This window comes from Lepidochelys kempii, chromosome 1 (assembly GCF_965140285.1).
Source record: "Lepidochelys kempii isolate rLepKem1 chromosome 1, rLepKem1.hap1, whole genome shotgun sequence".
Classification (NCBI taxonomy): domain Eukaryota; kingdom Metazoa; phylum Chordata; order Testudines; family Cheloniidae; genus Lepidochelys; species Lepidochelys kempii.
The window spans coordinates 206381232-206396817 of NC_136380.1; the positions used below are offsets into that span (position 1 = coordinate 206381232).

The 15586-nt window shown below is 44.5% G+C and overlaps 1 protein-coding gene across 1 annotated transcript; it reads right to left on the reverse strand.

The window, feature by feature from the left end:
• Nucleotides 1–508: 508 nt before the first annotated feature.
• On the reverse strand, nucleotides 509–15022 carry LRRC58 (leucine rich repeat containing 58). The gene is made up of 4 exons (XM_073309546.2): nucleotides 14471–15022; nucleotides 6734–6862; nucleotides 5171–5448; nucleotides 509–3230 (listed from the first exon to the last, which is right to left on the reverse strand). The coding sequence occupies exons 1-4, from the start codon at nucleotides 14971–14973 to the stop codon at nucleotides 3022–3024; spliced, it is 1119 nt and encodes a 372-aa protein (XP_073165647.1). The 5' UTR covers nucleotides 14974–15022; the 3' UTR covers nucleotides 509–3021.
• Nucleotides 15023–15586: the final 564 nt, after the last annotated feature.

The window sequence follows — 15586 nt, forward strand, 5'->3', positions numbered from 1 at the left end:
TAGCCCAAAGCCCCACATAAACTACAGTAATCTGGACCTACGTGCAGTGGACAAGTTTTGTGGAATCTGTAGCACCTGAGAAAGTCTGCAGCAGCTCAATTTAAAATACTGAGGTTTATAATTAAACATGAAATTGAATATACTCAGAAAAGACGCCCATGTTTTACACTGTCCCATTTTCCAATATGGGGCATATTTTTGTACTGACAATTGCCAACTGCAGTGCAAAAGCCAACAAGAGGGAGGTAGCTGAAGCTACCGACACCTAGGAGGCAGTTTGGGATTGTTAGATAAGCACATTTACTGAACGTTTCTAAAATGATGAACAGTGAAGCAGAAAGCTATGCTGATATTTAAATTGTCACCTTTTGGTTTCAGCATTAGTGCCCCATTGAGATGAATGAGGCAGTTCACACCTCTTAGCACTATTGTTTCAGGCTGCAGGCAGACTCAGGAACACTACCAACTCAGTTTACAATCAGGTTGTGTTTTTATATTTATCTGTAGAAACATTAAGTCAAGATTTAAAACAAACAAACAAACAAACAAAAAAACTAGATTCTGCAGCAAAATTCTACAATGATTTTCATGAAATACACACAATCCTGCCTACAGTCTAATTTTAATTGACCTAAGGGGCAAGAGTGTTACTACTTCCCCCAGGAGACTGTTCTACTTTCTAATCCTATGGGGAAAGAGAAAATCTCTAATTTCTATGATTCTGGTGATGGAACCCTCCCTTTCTCACCACACTAGAGTTGAGATATTACCAAATAATGGACAGAGACAGTTTTCAGAAATAACATTTTTGGCTTAGTGTTACAATCAGTTTACAGCTCATAATGAAATAATGTTAGAAATATTCTATATTCATAGCAAAATATACTTTTAAAAACTGTAAGGCACCTTTAAGACTTTGTAAATCAACACAATGCTCATGATAAAATTCCACAAGAGGGCTGGATTAAAACCCCTTAATCCTTTAGTGTTCAGTACAAGATCACCAATGCTCTCATCAGAAAAACAAAGAAATCAAGACGTTTCCAAGATGGAGTTATTCCTGTATTAGAGTGCACCCTGAAGAAGTCTATTTGAAGTATCTTGGAACTATTCAAGCAGAAGAAAAAAAAAATCTCCCTGGTGTGTATAAAACGCATTAAAAACAGTTCTTTGAACTGGGTAACAAAGATGCATTGTGGGGATTAAGTTTCATTACTCAGTGGATTAAATCCCTTCCATTCATTACTGCCAACAGGAGAAAGGAACAAAAACAGGCCAATTCCTCCCCATACAATTCAATCAAAGATTTAAAAGCAGACAGTGAGCAGGACAGAAGTCCATGAGAAATTGCATTTGGCCACTGCAGAACTCATTAAGATATTTGTTACTGACTTCTGAAAGTCTAGCCTCTTACTAAACAGAGATACACATAAAAGAATTGGCCACTGTATAAACTGCTTCACATCAAGTAGATTTTTTTTTTTTTTTTTTTTTTAAACGTGATCCCACTGTTCACATTAACCACCTGCACTCAAACTCACCATCAGCTCTCTTTGGCAAAGAGATGGAAATACCTATCAATTTCATTAACTCTTTAAAAGCTATATGTATTTCTCAATTAAATATTTAGCTACAGAATTATATCTAATCTCTGCAGTTTTCCTTTAAATACAGTTTAAGGTAACTGAATACACTATCTGAACAATGTAAAGGATTGCATGAACAAGACTGAATGCAAAACTAATAAATATACAACCACCTTCAATACCAACTTGTCTCCCACACAACATGCTCAAAGTGGCTTGCCTTCCACTTCCTCCTACCAGCTTCTCTTTTCATACTGGGATGGAGGGAAAGAATAGTGCTCTGCAATGTTCCTTACTCTGTATTTCAGCTGAAGGAAAGTAGTAAGTTTTTTCAAGGCACAAGTTGCCAAAACCATGTAATAAACTTCTCACACAGAGATTTTGCTTAACGCCTAATGTAGGCAATGACAGCCTTAGTGCGTGGCCTCCAATATGTGAAGTTATATTGTAAAAAGTGAAAAGAAGCTATCCATAATAAGAGGACACAACAGAAAGATCAAGTGAGAGGCACTATGGAATTTACACAAGTTTAGGAGCACATTTGCTCCACTGGGGCCAGATGAGTTTAAAGTACAGGGGAGGGCAATGATTTGGTTCTTTAGACAGGGGCATATGGCTGTAGATCTGTATAGGTGTCAAGGCTCAATGAGATGCTTTGCATGTATTCCCAATCAACATGGTGACACCGATGCACCAGTTGCAAAGAGGCAATAAAGATGAGTCAGAAGGAGAGACTAACAGCAGCCTTGTATAAAAAGGGAGATAAACACCAAACTGGCTCAGTACTGGGGCTGTAATAAACTAACATCTACAATAGATGTAGACCTTAAGTCTGGAGCAGAGGAAGACAGTAGCCAGATCTTCGAAAAATCCATCCCCAACAAAAAGAAATTTCATTTGGGGGGGGGGGGGGGGAGGTATCTAAATATGTAAGCGAAAATCAAGGGAGAGCGCAGAGTGTTGAAGCATGATACGAGAAAGATTTGCTGATAAATACAGCATTGGAGTCCATACACCCAGAATAGCACAGTTACACTCTTGCTGATTTACCATAATGTAATACCCCAGAACAAGAACAGTCTTCTTTGCTTCATACGGTGCTAAAGCCAATCATAGTAGTGAAGTGTCATGCTATCAAAAACCCCTTTAGACAGGCTTCCCAGACATGGCAGGTCTGCTCTCCCTGACCCCCTTTACACAGATCTCCATGGTAGTTTAGTGATAACTCTAGCCCCACAACATCCCCATGTAGGCAAGGCATTGAGTTAAATCTTCTAAGCAGTATCACACCAAGCAATTCTAGATTTGCTCAGATGTGCTGCCACTTACATGACTTGAGGACTGTTTCTAATGAGCCCCTCAGGAAAGAGCCTCTGGCTCTGCATTTCCACTATTGCTTTAGTGACATGTTTCTCTTCTAGTCCACCACTCCCTTTTATCCAAGAAGAACTTTCTGCATCCTGTGTGCAGCAACAATGGCTTCATCCTCTGAGTCAGACTCGCTTTGGGAAGTGGAGCTCTGAGAGGCGGAGCTGCAGGGGGAAGAGCATTCTGGGGAGCACAGATAGTGCATCAGCGGCAGGCGGTACTTCCCACAGAAGTCAACAAATTTGATTTGTCGGACACAGCTGTCGAAGTAGACACCTGGAAGGGGAAGGAAAGCAAGGCAGTTTTTAAAACAACAACTCAATGGTTTGTTGTGAAACCTGCATGCTCCACAGAAATGAACAAGCCAGCCATGATTTCTAATGCACCTGCCTCATCTTAGGGATTAATTCAAACAGCAAAGGTTATGGAAATAAGAATTTTTAGTGGGGAGGAACATATCTATGTGCTGAAGTGGAAACTGAAAGCATCAGTTTATGTGCGGTTTCTGGCAACACATTTATCAGATTTTTTCAGAGAAAGTAGCAGTTTGCCAGGTATCTGCATCTCAAGCATTTTATACCGTGGCCCCACTGCCTAATTTTGCCAACTATTTTCTCACCCTAGGATAGTGTTTGCAAAGTAGCTGCTAAAGTGGCTGGAAGCGGAGCACCAAAAGTCAGGACATCTGTGTTCTATTCCCAGCTCTGCCACTGATTCCCTTGAGTTGCAAGGCCACACAGTGACTTAAATTCTTAGTTTTCCCACCTGTAAAATGGAGATAATACTTAGGAGTTACCTCCCAGGGGTTTGAGAGAATTCATGTTTCTAAAGCACTTGAGATACCCAGGCGAAGAACGAGGAGTACCTGTGGCACCTTAGAGACTAACCAATGTATTTGAGCAGAAGCTTTTGTGGGCTAGGCCCAAGCTTTAGCCCACAAAAGCTTATGCTCAAATACATTGGTTAGTTTCTAAGGTGCCACAAGTACTCCTTGTTCTTTTTGCTGATACAAACTAACACGGCTACCACTCTGAAACCAGGTGAAAGAGTTACAGAAGGGCAAAGTACTATTTGAAGAGAGAAACAATGGCCAATTCATTCCACAGAAAAGGAAATTTCTCTAAGAATTCAGAGGTAACATCATGCTGGGGACTGTCAAACATGTCTTTAAATGTTAAATCCATTTACCCGCTCTATTTTCCAGTCTACCAGGCCCCTTCTAACAGTTATCAAAGGTGTGTGTATATAAATAAAAGCTCTCTCCCTCATAACCCCATTTCTCTTCTGCTTGAGTGAAGTTACCATGCTGAATTTGGATGCTATTTTCCATGAGAACAGAACAGAATGATGCCACAGTTGTGTTCTCCTCCTACTGCAGGGAGATTGTTCTTATTCTGACGCAGTCATATTCAGAAATGTTTCTAGAGGTGTGTGGGGTTTTTTTTTTTTTTTTTTAAATTGTAGTTGCCTTTGAGTTAACTATGCCTCTGCAGCATTTCTAGTAGCAAACTGCAGATCACGATAAAGTGAAACCACTCAATCTATTTTCATTCTCTAAGCTGTGTGAAATGCAAGGAAAAAGTCCTCTCCCACTCAACGCAACCCAATCTCTGGCCTCTCCATCCACTCCCTGTTTTGAAGCTGTCATATTAAGTAGTACGAAGCGGACAGAATCAGGACCGAAGAAGTGGTAGTTAAGGAACAGACTAAGAAATAGACCATTTGCATTAGAATAAATCCATTGCAAAAAAAAGCATTGCTTGGAACTCCCCAGTCTTGTACAATGCCTGTAAAATCCCTTGCATACAGGTTACATGTGACAGTTGTGCTCAACACTATGGGATAGGTGCTTCACGAATCCCAGAACACGTTGGTACAGCTGCATCGTTCTAGAAGTGCATTTTGCGTACCAGCCAAAACAGTTCTATCAAAAACTGTGCTCCTGTGCAGAGGCTGCAAACCAGTGCTAAGATTTTAAGCAATCAATGACCCTGCAGGGACTTTCTTGCTTAGGGTAGAGACAGCCCAAGTTAAGATGCAATGACACAGTCCCTTGAGGAAGAGGATAAGACAACACCTGGGGCTACTGAAATGCTCACAGGAGGAACTGACTGGTATGACAACACATGCAATTAAGCTACTAAAAGGAGAGCTAGGTTAGAAAGAAATAGAAGAGCTGGCAGGTGAGAACAGGGAGCAGAGAGCAGCTAACTTACCTCCGCACTTAGGATTGGGGCAGTTGCTGGCCAGGCTCAAATATCTGACAAGGTTCCCTGGGAGATCACTGGGAGCATAGGGAATGTTGCGGGTTTTCATGGTGCGTCCAGCTAGTTCCAGGAGACTTGGGGGATTATAAGTCAGATCACGGACAAAGCGAACAACCAGTGGGTTTCCTCGCAAACTCAGCTCTTCCAGGTGAACCAGGTTGAGGATCTCCCGGGGGAGGTACGTCAGCAGGTTGTTGTGAAGGCTAAGGGAACGTAGGGAATGCAACCTGAAAAAATCAAGAGGAAGACAGTCAAGAGGAACAAGCATTACAAAGCACCACCCATTTACTGCCTTTCTCACTAGCTTGTTTCCTTTGGCTTTTTCCTTTAAGCACAAAGCCATGCTAACAGAGTTGCTCGTCTAGCACACAGACTAGCCTATGCAGAACTTGGTTCAGCTCCTCAATGCACGTTAAAGAAATAAGCAGGGTCTTAAATGTGTCTGCCAACCCACCCTAAAAAAAACTGTATGGAACTAAATAGTGCTACACAAAAAGAATGCTTTTTAGAGGGATGTTTCCTTGCACCAAGGGTATGTATCCAAAAGGCTCCACACAATGCTCTGAATAGGTCACCTGTTCTCACTCATGTATTAAAGATGAGCACACTAGCAGTCAGCCAACGCTGACAAACCCCATGCTTTCACTGTCTGCACCTGCATCACCGCATGCTTAGATCCTGTCAGAGCTCAAGAGCTAAGCAAGGTCAGACCAGGTGAGTGTGACTGGGAGACCCAACATATTGATTTGTTTTGTATGTAGAGCTCTCCCTTCCCTCAGCACCAAACCAATATTTCTCATACTACATAAGGACACCATGCTGCTGGAAGAGTCATCTTTCAAATTAAACAAAGCTAAGGTTCTGAACACTTGATGTCAGAGATCCCATGTCAAGAGTAGTAATGCTAAACCCTGCTATCCTGATCAAATTCCAACTTGGAAAACCCCATGCTTCTATCACCTTAGCTTGGAGTTTCAATTGCACAGGGTATTCTTTACTTTCTGTCTTGAACTATTGTGTAGATTTTTTCTGTTTTGTAGCAGATAAAACAATCTTACATTCAGAAGTGTGTAGTGAACCTTAGTGAATGTTTAAAACATTCTGATATCCTTGAATGAGATGCTCTAGAAGAGTATCATACAAATAAGATGGGAAAAGATTTTGGGTACAAGGCAAAGGAGACTGAGCACAATAGGATGAAAAATGTATAGCGTGGCATTTATTTTTACTATTGGCATTTCAGCTTTCACATTTCCTGTGTCTGTGCTTAGATGCTATGGTGATGGCTCCCATAACAAATCCTAAAATGGACATTCACTTTCACAATATTTAGAATTTACAAGTCCTCCTTGCATTGCCTAGTGCTGAGAATCTCCCCCTGCAGACTTAACCTGTGATTAAGAACTAAAGAGCAACCAGATCTTCCCAGGTACTCTCATCCACGCTTGCAGAATAAAGAGGTTTGAGCATTGGCTGGTGGCTGAAGACAGCAAATTAGTTGGATATACTCACTGTGCCAGCTGAGGAGGAATACTCTGGATCTTGTTGTCAGACAGCACTAGGTAACTTAGAGAAGGCAGGTTTGCTAATTCAGGTGGGATTGCAGTAATGAAATTCCCTCCAAGGTACAAAAACTCTAAACTGAAAGAGAAGAAGACTGCATTACTTCATTAATCTTATTTCTGCAGTTTCACTTAGTGCTGGGTCTCATTCAATTTATGAGAGATTTACAGCTTGCATTGCAGATAAAACAATTTTCGTAAGACATACCATATGAAGAGAAAGTTGACATATTATCAACGACCATAATAAAATGATAGTGGACCAGCTCTGCTATAGTTAATGTTGAGTGTCACTTTCAGCTTAGTAGTTGACTCTCTAAGTGCTCCAAAATCCATATGGCAGCTTAGATGGTATTGAAATCTGCTGTGTGGGTAGCTACATCTCAAATATAATCCACTATTTACAAAAAATCACATGGATCTTCTAATTTTTTTCCATGTACACCTTGGGCTCAAATTATTGCTCTAACCCTCCCTACACTGATCTCAGCTACAGCATGGGATTCACCACTCTTTTAGGGATACACTACTGAAAAAGTTATTAAGAACGTAAGAATGGCCATACTGGGTCAGACCAAAGATCCATCTAGCCCAGTATCCTTTCTTCCGACAGTGGCCAATGCCAGGTGCTGCAGAGGGAATGAACAGAACAGGTAACCATCAACTGATCCATCCTGTTGTCCATTCCCAGCTTCTGGCAAACAGAGGCTAGGGACACCATCCCTGCCCATCCTGGCTAATAGCCATTGATGGACCTATCCTCCATGAATTTATCTAATTCTTTTTTTAACCCTGTTATAGTATTGGCCTTCACAACATCCTCTGGCAAAGAGTTCCACAGGTTAACTGTGTGTTGTGTGAAGAACTATTTTCCTTTGTTCATTTTAAACTTGCTGCCTATTAATTTCATTTGGTGATCCCTAGTTCTTGTTATGAGAACTAGAGGTCTTAAGGGTTTATTAAGAGTAAAGTTTGTAACACCAGGTCAGCACAAGCTGAACTGATGAATCTAATGGAATGAAATCAAATGAGCATATGCAGCAAGACTATGGCTCTGTTGAAGCCAGAAGGTTTCCAGTCTGTTGTCACAGTAACTGGATAACTCAAGGTGATATGCTGTGGTCACCGAACCTGACCTGAGCTTAAATAAGTAACTACATTTATGCGTATGGTGCGATATTCGGTTATAGCTGTGTTAGACTCTTCTTGGGGCATCAGAGTATGTACTTTATTTTACCACGGCAGGGCTTTTGCATTTAGAAAGGGAATAGAGAGATGCTCAGCTGAGCTCAATAATGATATATTTACTCAGAGAAATAAGGACTACTTCTGAGATACCACTTTCACAGCTAGATCTAAAGTGCTTTACAAAGGAAGTTAGTCTAATTATCCCCCTTTTAATGATGGGTTAACTAAAGCACAGAGAGGTGAAGTGATTTGCCTAAGGTCGTCCTAGACGCCAGTGGCTGAGCCAGGAACAGAATTTAGAGCTTCGAGACCCTAGCCAATGTTCTATCCACTAGGCCACACTGCTTCTCCACCTCAATGAACCAATATTCCAAGGGTTTGTCCACATGTGTTAGAATATGACCTGGAGAAATCATGATAACTGATGCCACATAAAATATTCAATGGAGACAGACCGATTTATGTTAAACGCAACAGTTCCTTTCTCCACTGAGTACTAATTCATGTTTAACATCCTGTTACCACAATACCTCAGGGCCATACTCTAATGTTTAGTTTCCCAGTGTAGAAGCGCTCCAACATTTGGATCTATCCTTTCTTTACAACTAATGATGTCTGTCCCCACTGCCCAAGTTTTATGCTAGCCAGCATCTTTAACAGCTGGCAGTAGAGAGATCCGCCCAGAACTCTAAATTCAGATGAGATATCAAAATTTCCCTAAAACTAACTTTAACAAGAAGTTTCCCCATCTGGTCTACAAGTGGAGTGAGGAAGTAAGAGTTTAATCAGACAATACACTTATGCTCACCACTTTCTAGGATTTGGCAATTCTACAAAGAACAACACAGCTGCTGCTGAGACGCAACAAATTTAAGATCAGTCTCCTGAAATTATTGGTAAAATGTTTGAAGAAAGGAATTCTAGTGGGTTGCCTCAACATCATATCTTTACCACGGCTCCAGTTGCAAGTCTACCCACACACTTAGCACCTGGCTTTTTTTTTTTTTTAAGTGGATATTGGGTATTAAATATGTTAAAGAGCACATACTTTGGCGCTCATTGCATCAAAGGGTACGCACACAGCTCTCTAACATCACAGAAGACTCCACAGCAGAGCTAAATGAATAACTGATTTTTCGGTTTGGCAGCCAAACTGAAAAATCCAAATGTTTTGCTTCATTTCAAACCAAACACTGAATTATTTTGCTTTTTTCCTTGCTAAAATGAGAAGCAAAACAAAAACCCTCTTTGGGTCAAACAAAGTGACATTTCATTTCTAAACACAATGTCAAAACAAAGTATTTCAGCATTTTTTCAAAAAAAAGTTTTTTTCAGCTGAAACCACTCTGATGTGAATTGGTGAATAATTTTGGTGATGTGTTACTATTTGCTGAAAAAAATTCACCCAGCTCTACTCAGCAGCCTGCTCTGTAGGACCCAACTACGTTCATTTGAGCCTTTCACACTCTCTCACTGCTTCAACAGTTGGAGGTTAATCAGGCATATGAAAGGCAACAATAACTGCTGCATGAAAACAGTGAAGTTAAGAAAATGGATGAAAACCAGTTTAGTTGAAGTGTTCTTGGTGTCCAATTGGTCAGAAACATGATTCCCCTTTCATTTGCACTGATGTAGATATGGAGTAACCCCACTGAAGAGGAATTAAACTACCTAAAGAGGGATGCAACTGCAACTAGCCTGTTTCCTCTTGTTTCCCCCCCCCCCCCCAGATGTTCTGGTTTAACTTGGATTTAAACTTAAAGAGTGGTCAGTTTGGATGAGCTATTACCAGCAGGAGAGTGAGTTTGTGTGTGTATGGGGGTGGGGGGGATGGGGGTGGGGGGGATGTGAGAAAACCTGGATTTGTGCAGGAAATAGCCCAACTTGATTGTCATGCACATTGTGTAAAGAGTTGTCACTTTGGATGGGCTATCACCAGCAGGAGAGTGAATTTGTGTGGGGGGGTGGAGGGTGAGAAAACCTGGATTTGTGCTGGAAATGGCCCACCTGATGATCACTTTAGATAAGCTATTACCAGCAGGACAGCGGGGTGGGAGGAGGTATTGTTTCATATTCTCTGTGTATATATAAAGTCTGCTGCAGTTTCCACGATATGCATCTGAGGAAGTGAGCTGTAGCTCACGAAAGCTTATGCTCTAATAAATTGGTTAGTCTCTAAGGTGCCACAAATACTCCTTTTCTTTTTGCGAATACAGACTAACACGGCTGTTACTCTGAAACTGCAAGGATAGAACACTCAGGTTCCCAGCAGCAAAAATGAAGAGGCCAACTGTTATGTTTACTTAAGCAGTTAATTTCCACTGAGATCCTGTCATGTAATGACTTTGAGGCAAGTCTGAGTAGCATTACAAAGACTGAGCCCCACTCTTCTGACACCCATCTGTGAAGAAGCAGGTGCATATATCAGAACCACAGTAGCACTGCCTCACACTAAGTGTTACTATTCCAGGGCAGTTAGTCAGGAATAGCTATTCCGGAGTAACTGCGTATGTGGGTGCTCTTATTCCAGAATAACACTGCCTTATTTTGAATTAGCTTAAACCACTTCCAAAGCGGTTTAAGATAATTTGGCATAAGGCACGCTTATTGTGGAATAAGAGCAGCCACATATGTAGTTTTTTCAGAAATATTTAAAGCACTCTAATTTCTTATCCTACCTTATTCCAAATGAATTTTCACGTGTATACAAGCCCAAAATATTACCTCTGCCTCCACTAGAATAGCGGCAAAGAGTCCTGTGGCACCTTATAGACTAACAGACGTATTGGAGCATAACGTTTGATAGTCTATAAGGTGCCACCGGACTCTTTCCCGCTTTTGCAGATCCAGACTAACACGGCTACCCCTCTGATACTCCACTAGAATAGAGGCACTGCTAAGTTATATTACACATGCAGGTTTGCAAATAATGGCTCCTCCAGGGCTCATCAAATGAGAAATATAAAGACCCATGAATCAGTAGCAGCAAAAGTGTGGGTTTCTTTTATTTTACTCCCATATAATGGGTTGTGGAAAGAAGTTAAACAGCAAAATTGGGCAATACATATCAGAAACAGCTGACACATTTTAAAGTGACCGGTGAGGAAAAGAATAGTGAAAAGAGGGCATAAACCCAAAGAAGCAGAAGGTCTGTAAAGCTAGTTTGTCTGTTTATTTCTCTTTCTCAGCACTACTTGCTTTTGTTGTTTTTGACAGAGGACTTAAAGTGGATTGGGAACGTTTTCATAACATAACTGAAGAAGTCAAGGTGCAGAAACTTAAAACTTAACTCTTTGGGCAAGCTGCCCACACTGTACCTTAGTGTACATGAGTGTGGGGTAAATACTAATCCATACCTGCGTGTCACACACTAACTGGCCAGTATTGACCTTGCTGGCTCTAACTAGCTGTTTACCTTCTTGGTATCTGTGTTATGACCTTATTAGTTCTTCAAAGACTCTGTGAGAACATACTTTATTTCTAATGTAAATAGTCAGAAATGCTTTGGGGGGGGTGCATACTATCATTCAGGTTCTCTTTACACACTGAAGTAGCAAGAGAGGGCACATGCCTGATTATTTTTCATTTACAGGTAACTTAACTTTACAGATAGCTTGGGAAGCTGAGGGTATTAGGCTTGGTCTACACTAGAAAAAGTGACCTTTTGCTGTATTGTGACCAATAGGCAGTTTTTCTAAGGCAGAAAAACACCCAGGTATCTGTTAATAGTGAAACTCTACAGCTACAGAACAGTATTTTCCCTTATTGGTATACGAACCAGCACTGGCATTTTGAACTGGAGCCTGATATTCTAGGCTTCTAGTGAGCTTCTGTGCTGGGCCCCACTGCATCACCACTAACAAAGCGTAAGCTACTCTTGACTGTTAACTAAAATCTGCAGCAACCCAAGCTCCATTGCACAGCGTAGGCACAACTGAGATTGTAGTCTGAAACTAGCGCAGGAGTCTGAATAGGTTGGGAACATGCACCTAGTCCCCTCAATGGCCAAATTATACAGCAGCTCACCAAATGAGAATTAGGGGTGAGTATACAGACGGCGAGAGACATGGGGGAGAATTTAGGCCTTGTCAACGTAAGGAAGTTGTACCAATTTAACCTAAGGGCACGTCTTCACTAGCAACATTAAAGTGCTGCCCCGTGGCTGTATAGTCACAGCTCTCCCAGCGCTATAAAAAAAAAACCCACCTCCTCAAGGGGAGTAGCTCCCAGCACTGGTGCACTGTCTACACTGGCCCTTTACAGCACCGAACCTTGCAGCACTCAGGAGGTGTGTTTTTTCACACCCCTGAGCGAGAAATTTGCAGCGTTGTAAAGTGCCAGTGTAGACAAGCCCTAGGTTAGTACAGAAATCAATTTAATTAAATCAGGGCAACTCCCTTGTGTGGTATTTTGGTTTTAAAAGTGCCTTACACTGATTTTGTATAAATAAATTCTTTAAGGCACTCTTAAAACCAAAATACCACACAAAAGAGTTGCACTGATTCAACTAAATCAGTTTCTGTACCAATTTAGACAGACAAGACCTACAGATGATCTGACAGTTCTCTCCCCACTCTCTCACACATACACTTTTCTCAGACATCCGGGTTCTTGTTTTTGCGTAAGAGGTCATTGCTCAGATGTACATAGGTTCAAAATCTGAAGCACATTGGAGACTCCAGTAAGAGGACACAGGGTTTCCACATGATTCACTATATTTACATCACATCTTCCTGAACCTTGCCCATGGACATCAGCAGCCTACCCAGCATAAGGTAAACAGCTCAAGCTTCTGGCAGAAGATCTAGATCCCTCAGAAAACCTTAGCCAAGAGCAGAGCTCAGAAATTCTTTCCCTTATTCCAAGCTATGCTTAATGTCTGCTTCTCTTCTTTGAAGATTAGTGGATGATGCAAAAAATAAACACTCACTTCCCTAATGCAGATGGATCACTTGAGGATTGCCTGTTCTGTTCATTTCCTCTGAAGCACCTGGCATTGGCCACTGTCGGAAGACAGGATACTGGGCTAGAGAGACCACTGACCTGACCCAGTATGGCCGTTCTTATGTTCTTTGGCTGCACATATGAAACTATTATTATAGCCTAAAGTCAGACAAGACGGGAGGAAAAGAGAAGAAAAAATATGCTACTTAAAGTTCTATATTAAAGTGAAAATGTGATTAGTGAGCGAGATATTGCATGTCAGATGGATATTCCCCCACCATTCTCCAACTCTATTTTCAATGAGATAACCTCTCTTCCCCAAATAAAAAACGTTATCATTACACAATCACTCACTACTTTCTCAGTCCGGGAAACAGCACGAGACTGGTTAAATCATCAGAGGTTGGATTAAAACTGGAAAAATAACCAACCTGAAGCATTAAGTGGAAACCCATAATGTTTAACATCCAAGACTAGACAACTGTAGCATGTAACCTTATACAGCACCAAAAAACACTCATGTGATTTTGTCTACCTAGTTAGAATATGCTATAGGAGAGAAAGAAGTGCATTTTTAAATTGAGTTAGATACCTCAAGTTGTCTCCTAGATTCAGCATTTACCAGATAACAGAGATGTACAAATGTTAAATTGTTTGATGCAATTAGATTACATTAACAGTGTTTCAAATGGGGTGGGCTAGCTCAAGCGAGCCAATCATTTAAAACCACATATTTTCCCATAGCCTAGACATACTCTCAGGACACAACTTCACCAGAAAAAATAGGTGTTCTCTCAAGTTACTTAACAGGAGGTAAAATCCAAGTGAAAGCAGTAAGGCAATTTGTCGCTATCACATAAGGCAGAGACTCTGGGGGCACAGGGGGTTTACCCTGACCCTGCTAACTCACGTGAAAACCACAAACGGCCTTGTCTTCACGATAGGTTTCAGAGGAGTAGACAGGTTAGTCTGTATCAGCAAAAACAACGAGGCGTCCTTGTGGCACCTCAGAGACTAGCAAATTTATTTGGGCATAAGCTTTCATGGACTATAATGCACTTCATCAGATGCATGGAGTGCAAATACAGTAGGCAGGTATAAACATACAGCACATGAAAAGATGGGAGTTGCCTTACCAAGTGGGGTGGGGGGAGGGGGTGTCAGTGCCAAGGAGGCCAATTCAATCAAGGTGAATGTGGCCTATTCCCAACGGTTGACAGGGCCGTATGGGACACCTTGCCCAGGCTGACCCGTTAAAGGGCAGCAGGGGAGTCTGAAGAAGGCGCTAAGGCAGGGCAGCTCACGCTTTTTAGAGGCAGCTTCTGGCCTAGCCGCGCCAGGCCCGCAGGGGCAGCGCACTGAGGGCGGCCCAGGGACCGGAGCCGGGGGGGAACCAGCGCTCCTGGGGTCTCCTCCCTGCGCTTGAGACTCCCGAGCCGAACCGGGGCCGGGGATCCTCGCTGCCCCTCGGGGGGCCTGTCTGGCGCCGACACCGCGGCCGGGGGCTCTCAGGGGGCCCCTCCTCGCCGGCGGCGCCCCCCAGCCCGGCTCTCACCTGCTGAGGGCCTGGATCTCGGGCGGGATGCTGTGCAGCCGGTTGCCGCCCAGGCTGAGGCTCTGCAGCCCCCGCAGCCCCAGCAGCGCGGCGGGCAGCTCGGCGAAGCGGTTGCCGCTGAGGTTGAGGACGCGCAGGGAGCGGGCGAGCGGGGCCTGCCCCAGCCCCTTGGGCAGCGCGCCGGGCCCGCCCAGCCGGTTGTTCTTGGCCAGCAGGGTGCGGAGCCGCGACAGCCCCAGCAGCTCGGCCCCCAGCGCCGCCAGCCCCGTGCCGCTCACGTCCAGCACCTCCAGCGCCGGGAACCAGCGCGCCAGCCCCGCGGGCAGCGGGCCCGTCAGCCGCCGCGCCAGCACCAGCCGCCGCGCCTCGCCGCTGCGCCGCGCCTCCAGCTCGGCCGCCACCGCGCCCGCCTCGCCCGCCCCGCGCCGCGGCAGCTCCAGCTCCAGCAGCCCCGCGCCGCCGCCACCGCCCGCCGCAGCCCCGGCCGCCTCCTGCGGCTCCATCCCGCTAGGCCCGAGCCGCGCTGCCGGGCCCCGCAACCTGGATCGCCCCGCCCCCGCCTGTCGCTGGGCTCGCGGCACGTGGTGCGCCGTGCGGCGCGCGGGGCGGCCCCGCCCGGGGCCACGCGCCCCGCCCCCCTCCCTCGGCTGCAGCCGCGCTGCGGCCTCGTTCTGCGGGTCCCGGGGCGTCGCCTCCGGCGTCACCCCGCCCTTGGCCTGCTCGCCCCTTAGTGCGTCTGCAGGTGCCCGGGCTGTGAGACGACCCCCCCCCCCGCCGCCGCCCCTCTGGAAGGAGCCTCAGGCCCTGAGGGGGATGAAGAGGCTCCCGGGGGGGAGGGGCGGCAGGTTTGTAGAAATTTGGGTGGTGCCCAGAACCCGCCCCCGCCCAAACGCCGCCCCCCACCTGCCCAAGGCTCTGGGAGGGAGTTTGGGGGTGCAGGGGTGTGGGCTGTGGCTGCAGATGAGGGGTTTGGGGTATGGGAGGGGCTCAGGGCAAGAGTAGGGGTGTAGGGGGTGAGGGCTCTGTCTGGGGCTGGGGAGCTTGGGGGGTTAGAGAGGCTCAGGGCTGGGGCAGAGGTTTGGGGTGCGGGGGGATGAGGGCTGGGACTGGGGATAA

Coding starts and splice junctions, on each gene's coding strand:
- LRRC58 (XM_073309546.2), bottom strand. CDS start 14,973: ATGGAGCCGCAGGAGGCGGCCGGGGCTGCGGCGGGCGGTGGCGGCGGC. Junction 6,863..14,470: donor GAGATCCAGGCCCTCAGCAG/GTGAGAGCCGGG, acceptor CTTCTCTTTCAG/TTTAGAGTTTTTGTACCTTG. Junction 5,449..6,733: donor ATTCCTCCTCAGCTGGCACA/GTGAGTATATCC, acceptor TGATTTTTTCAG/GTTGCATTCCCTACGTTCCC.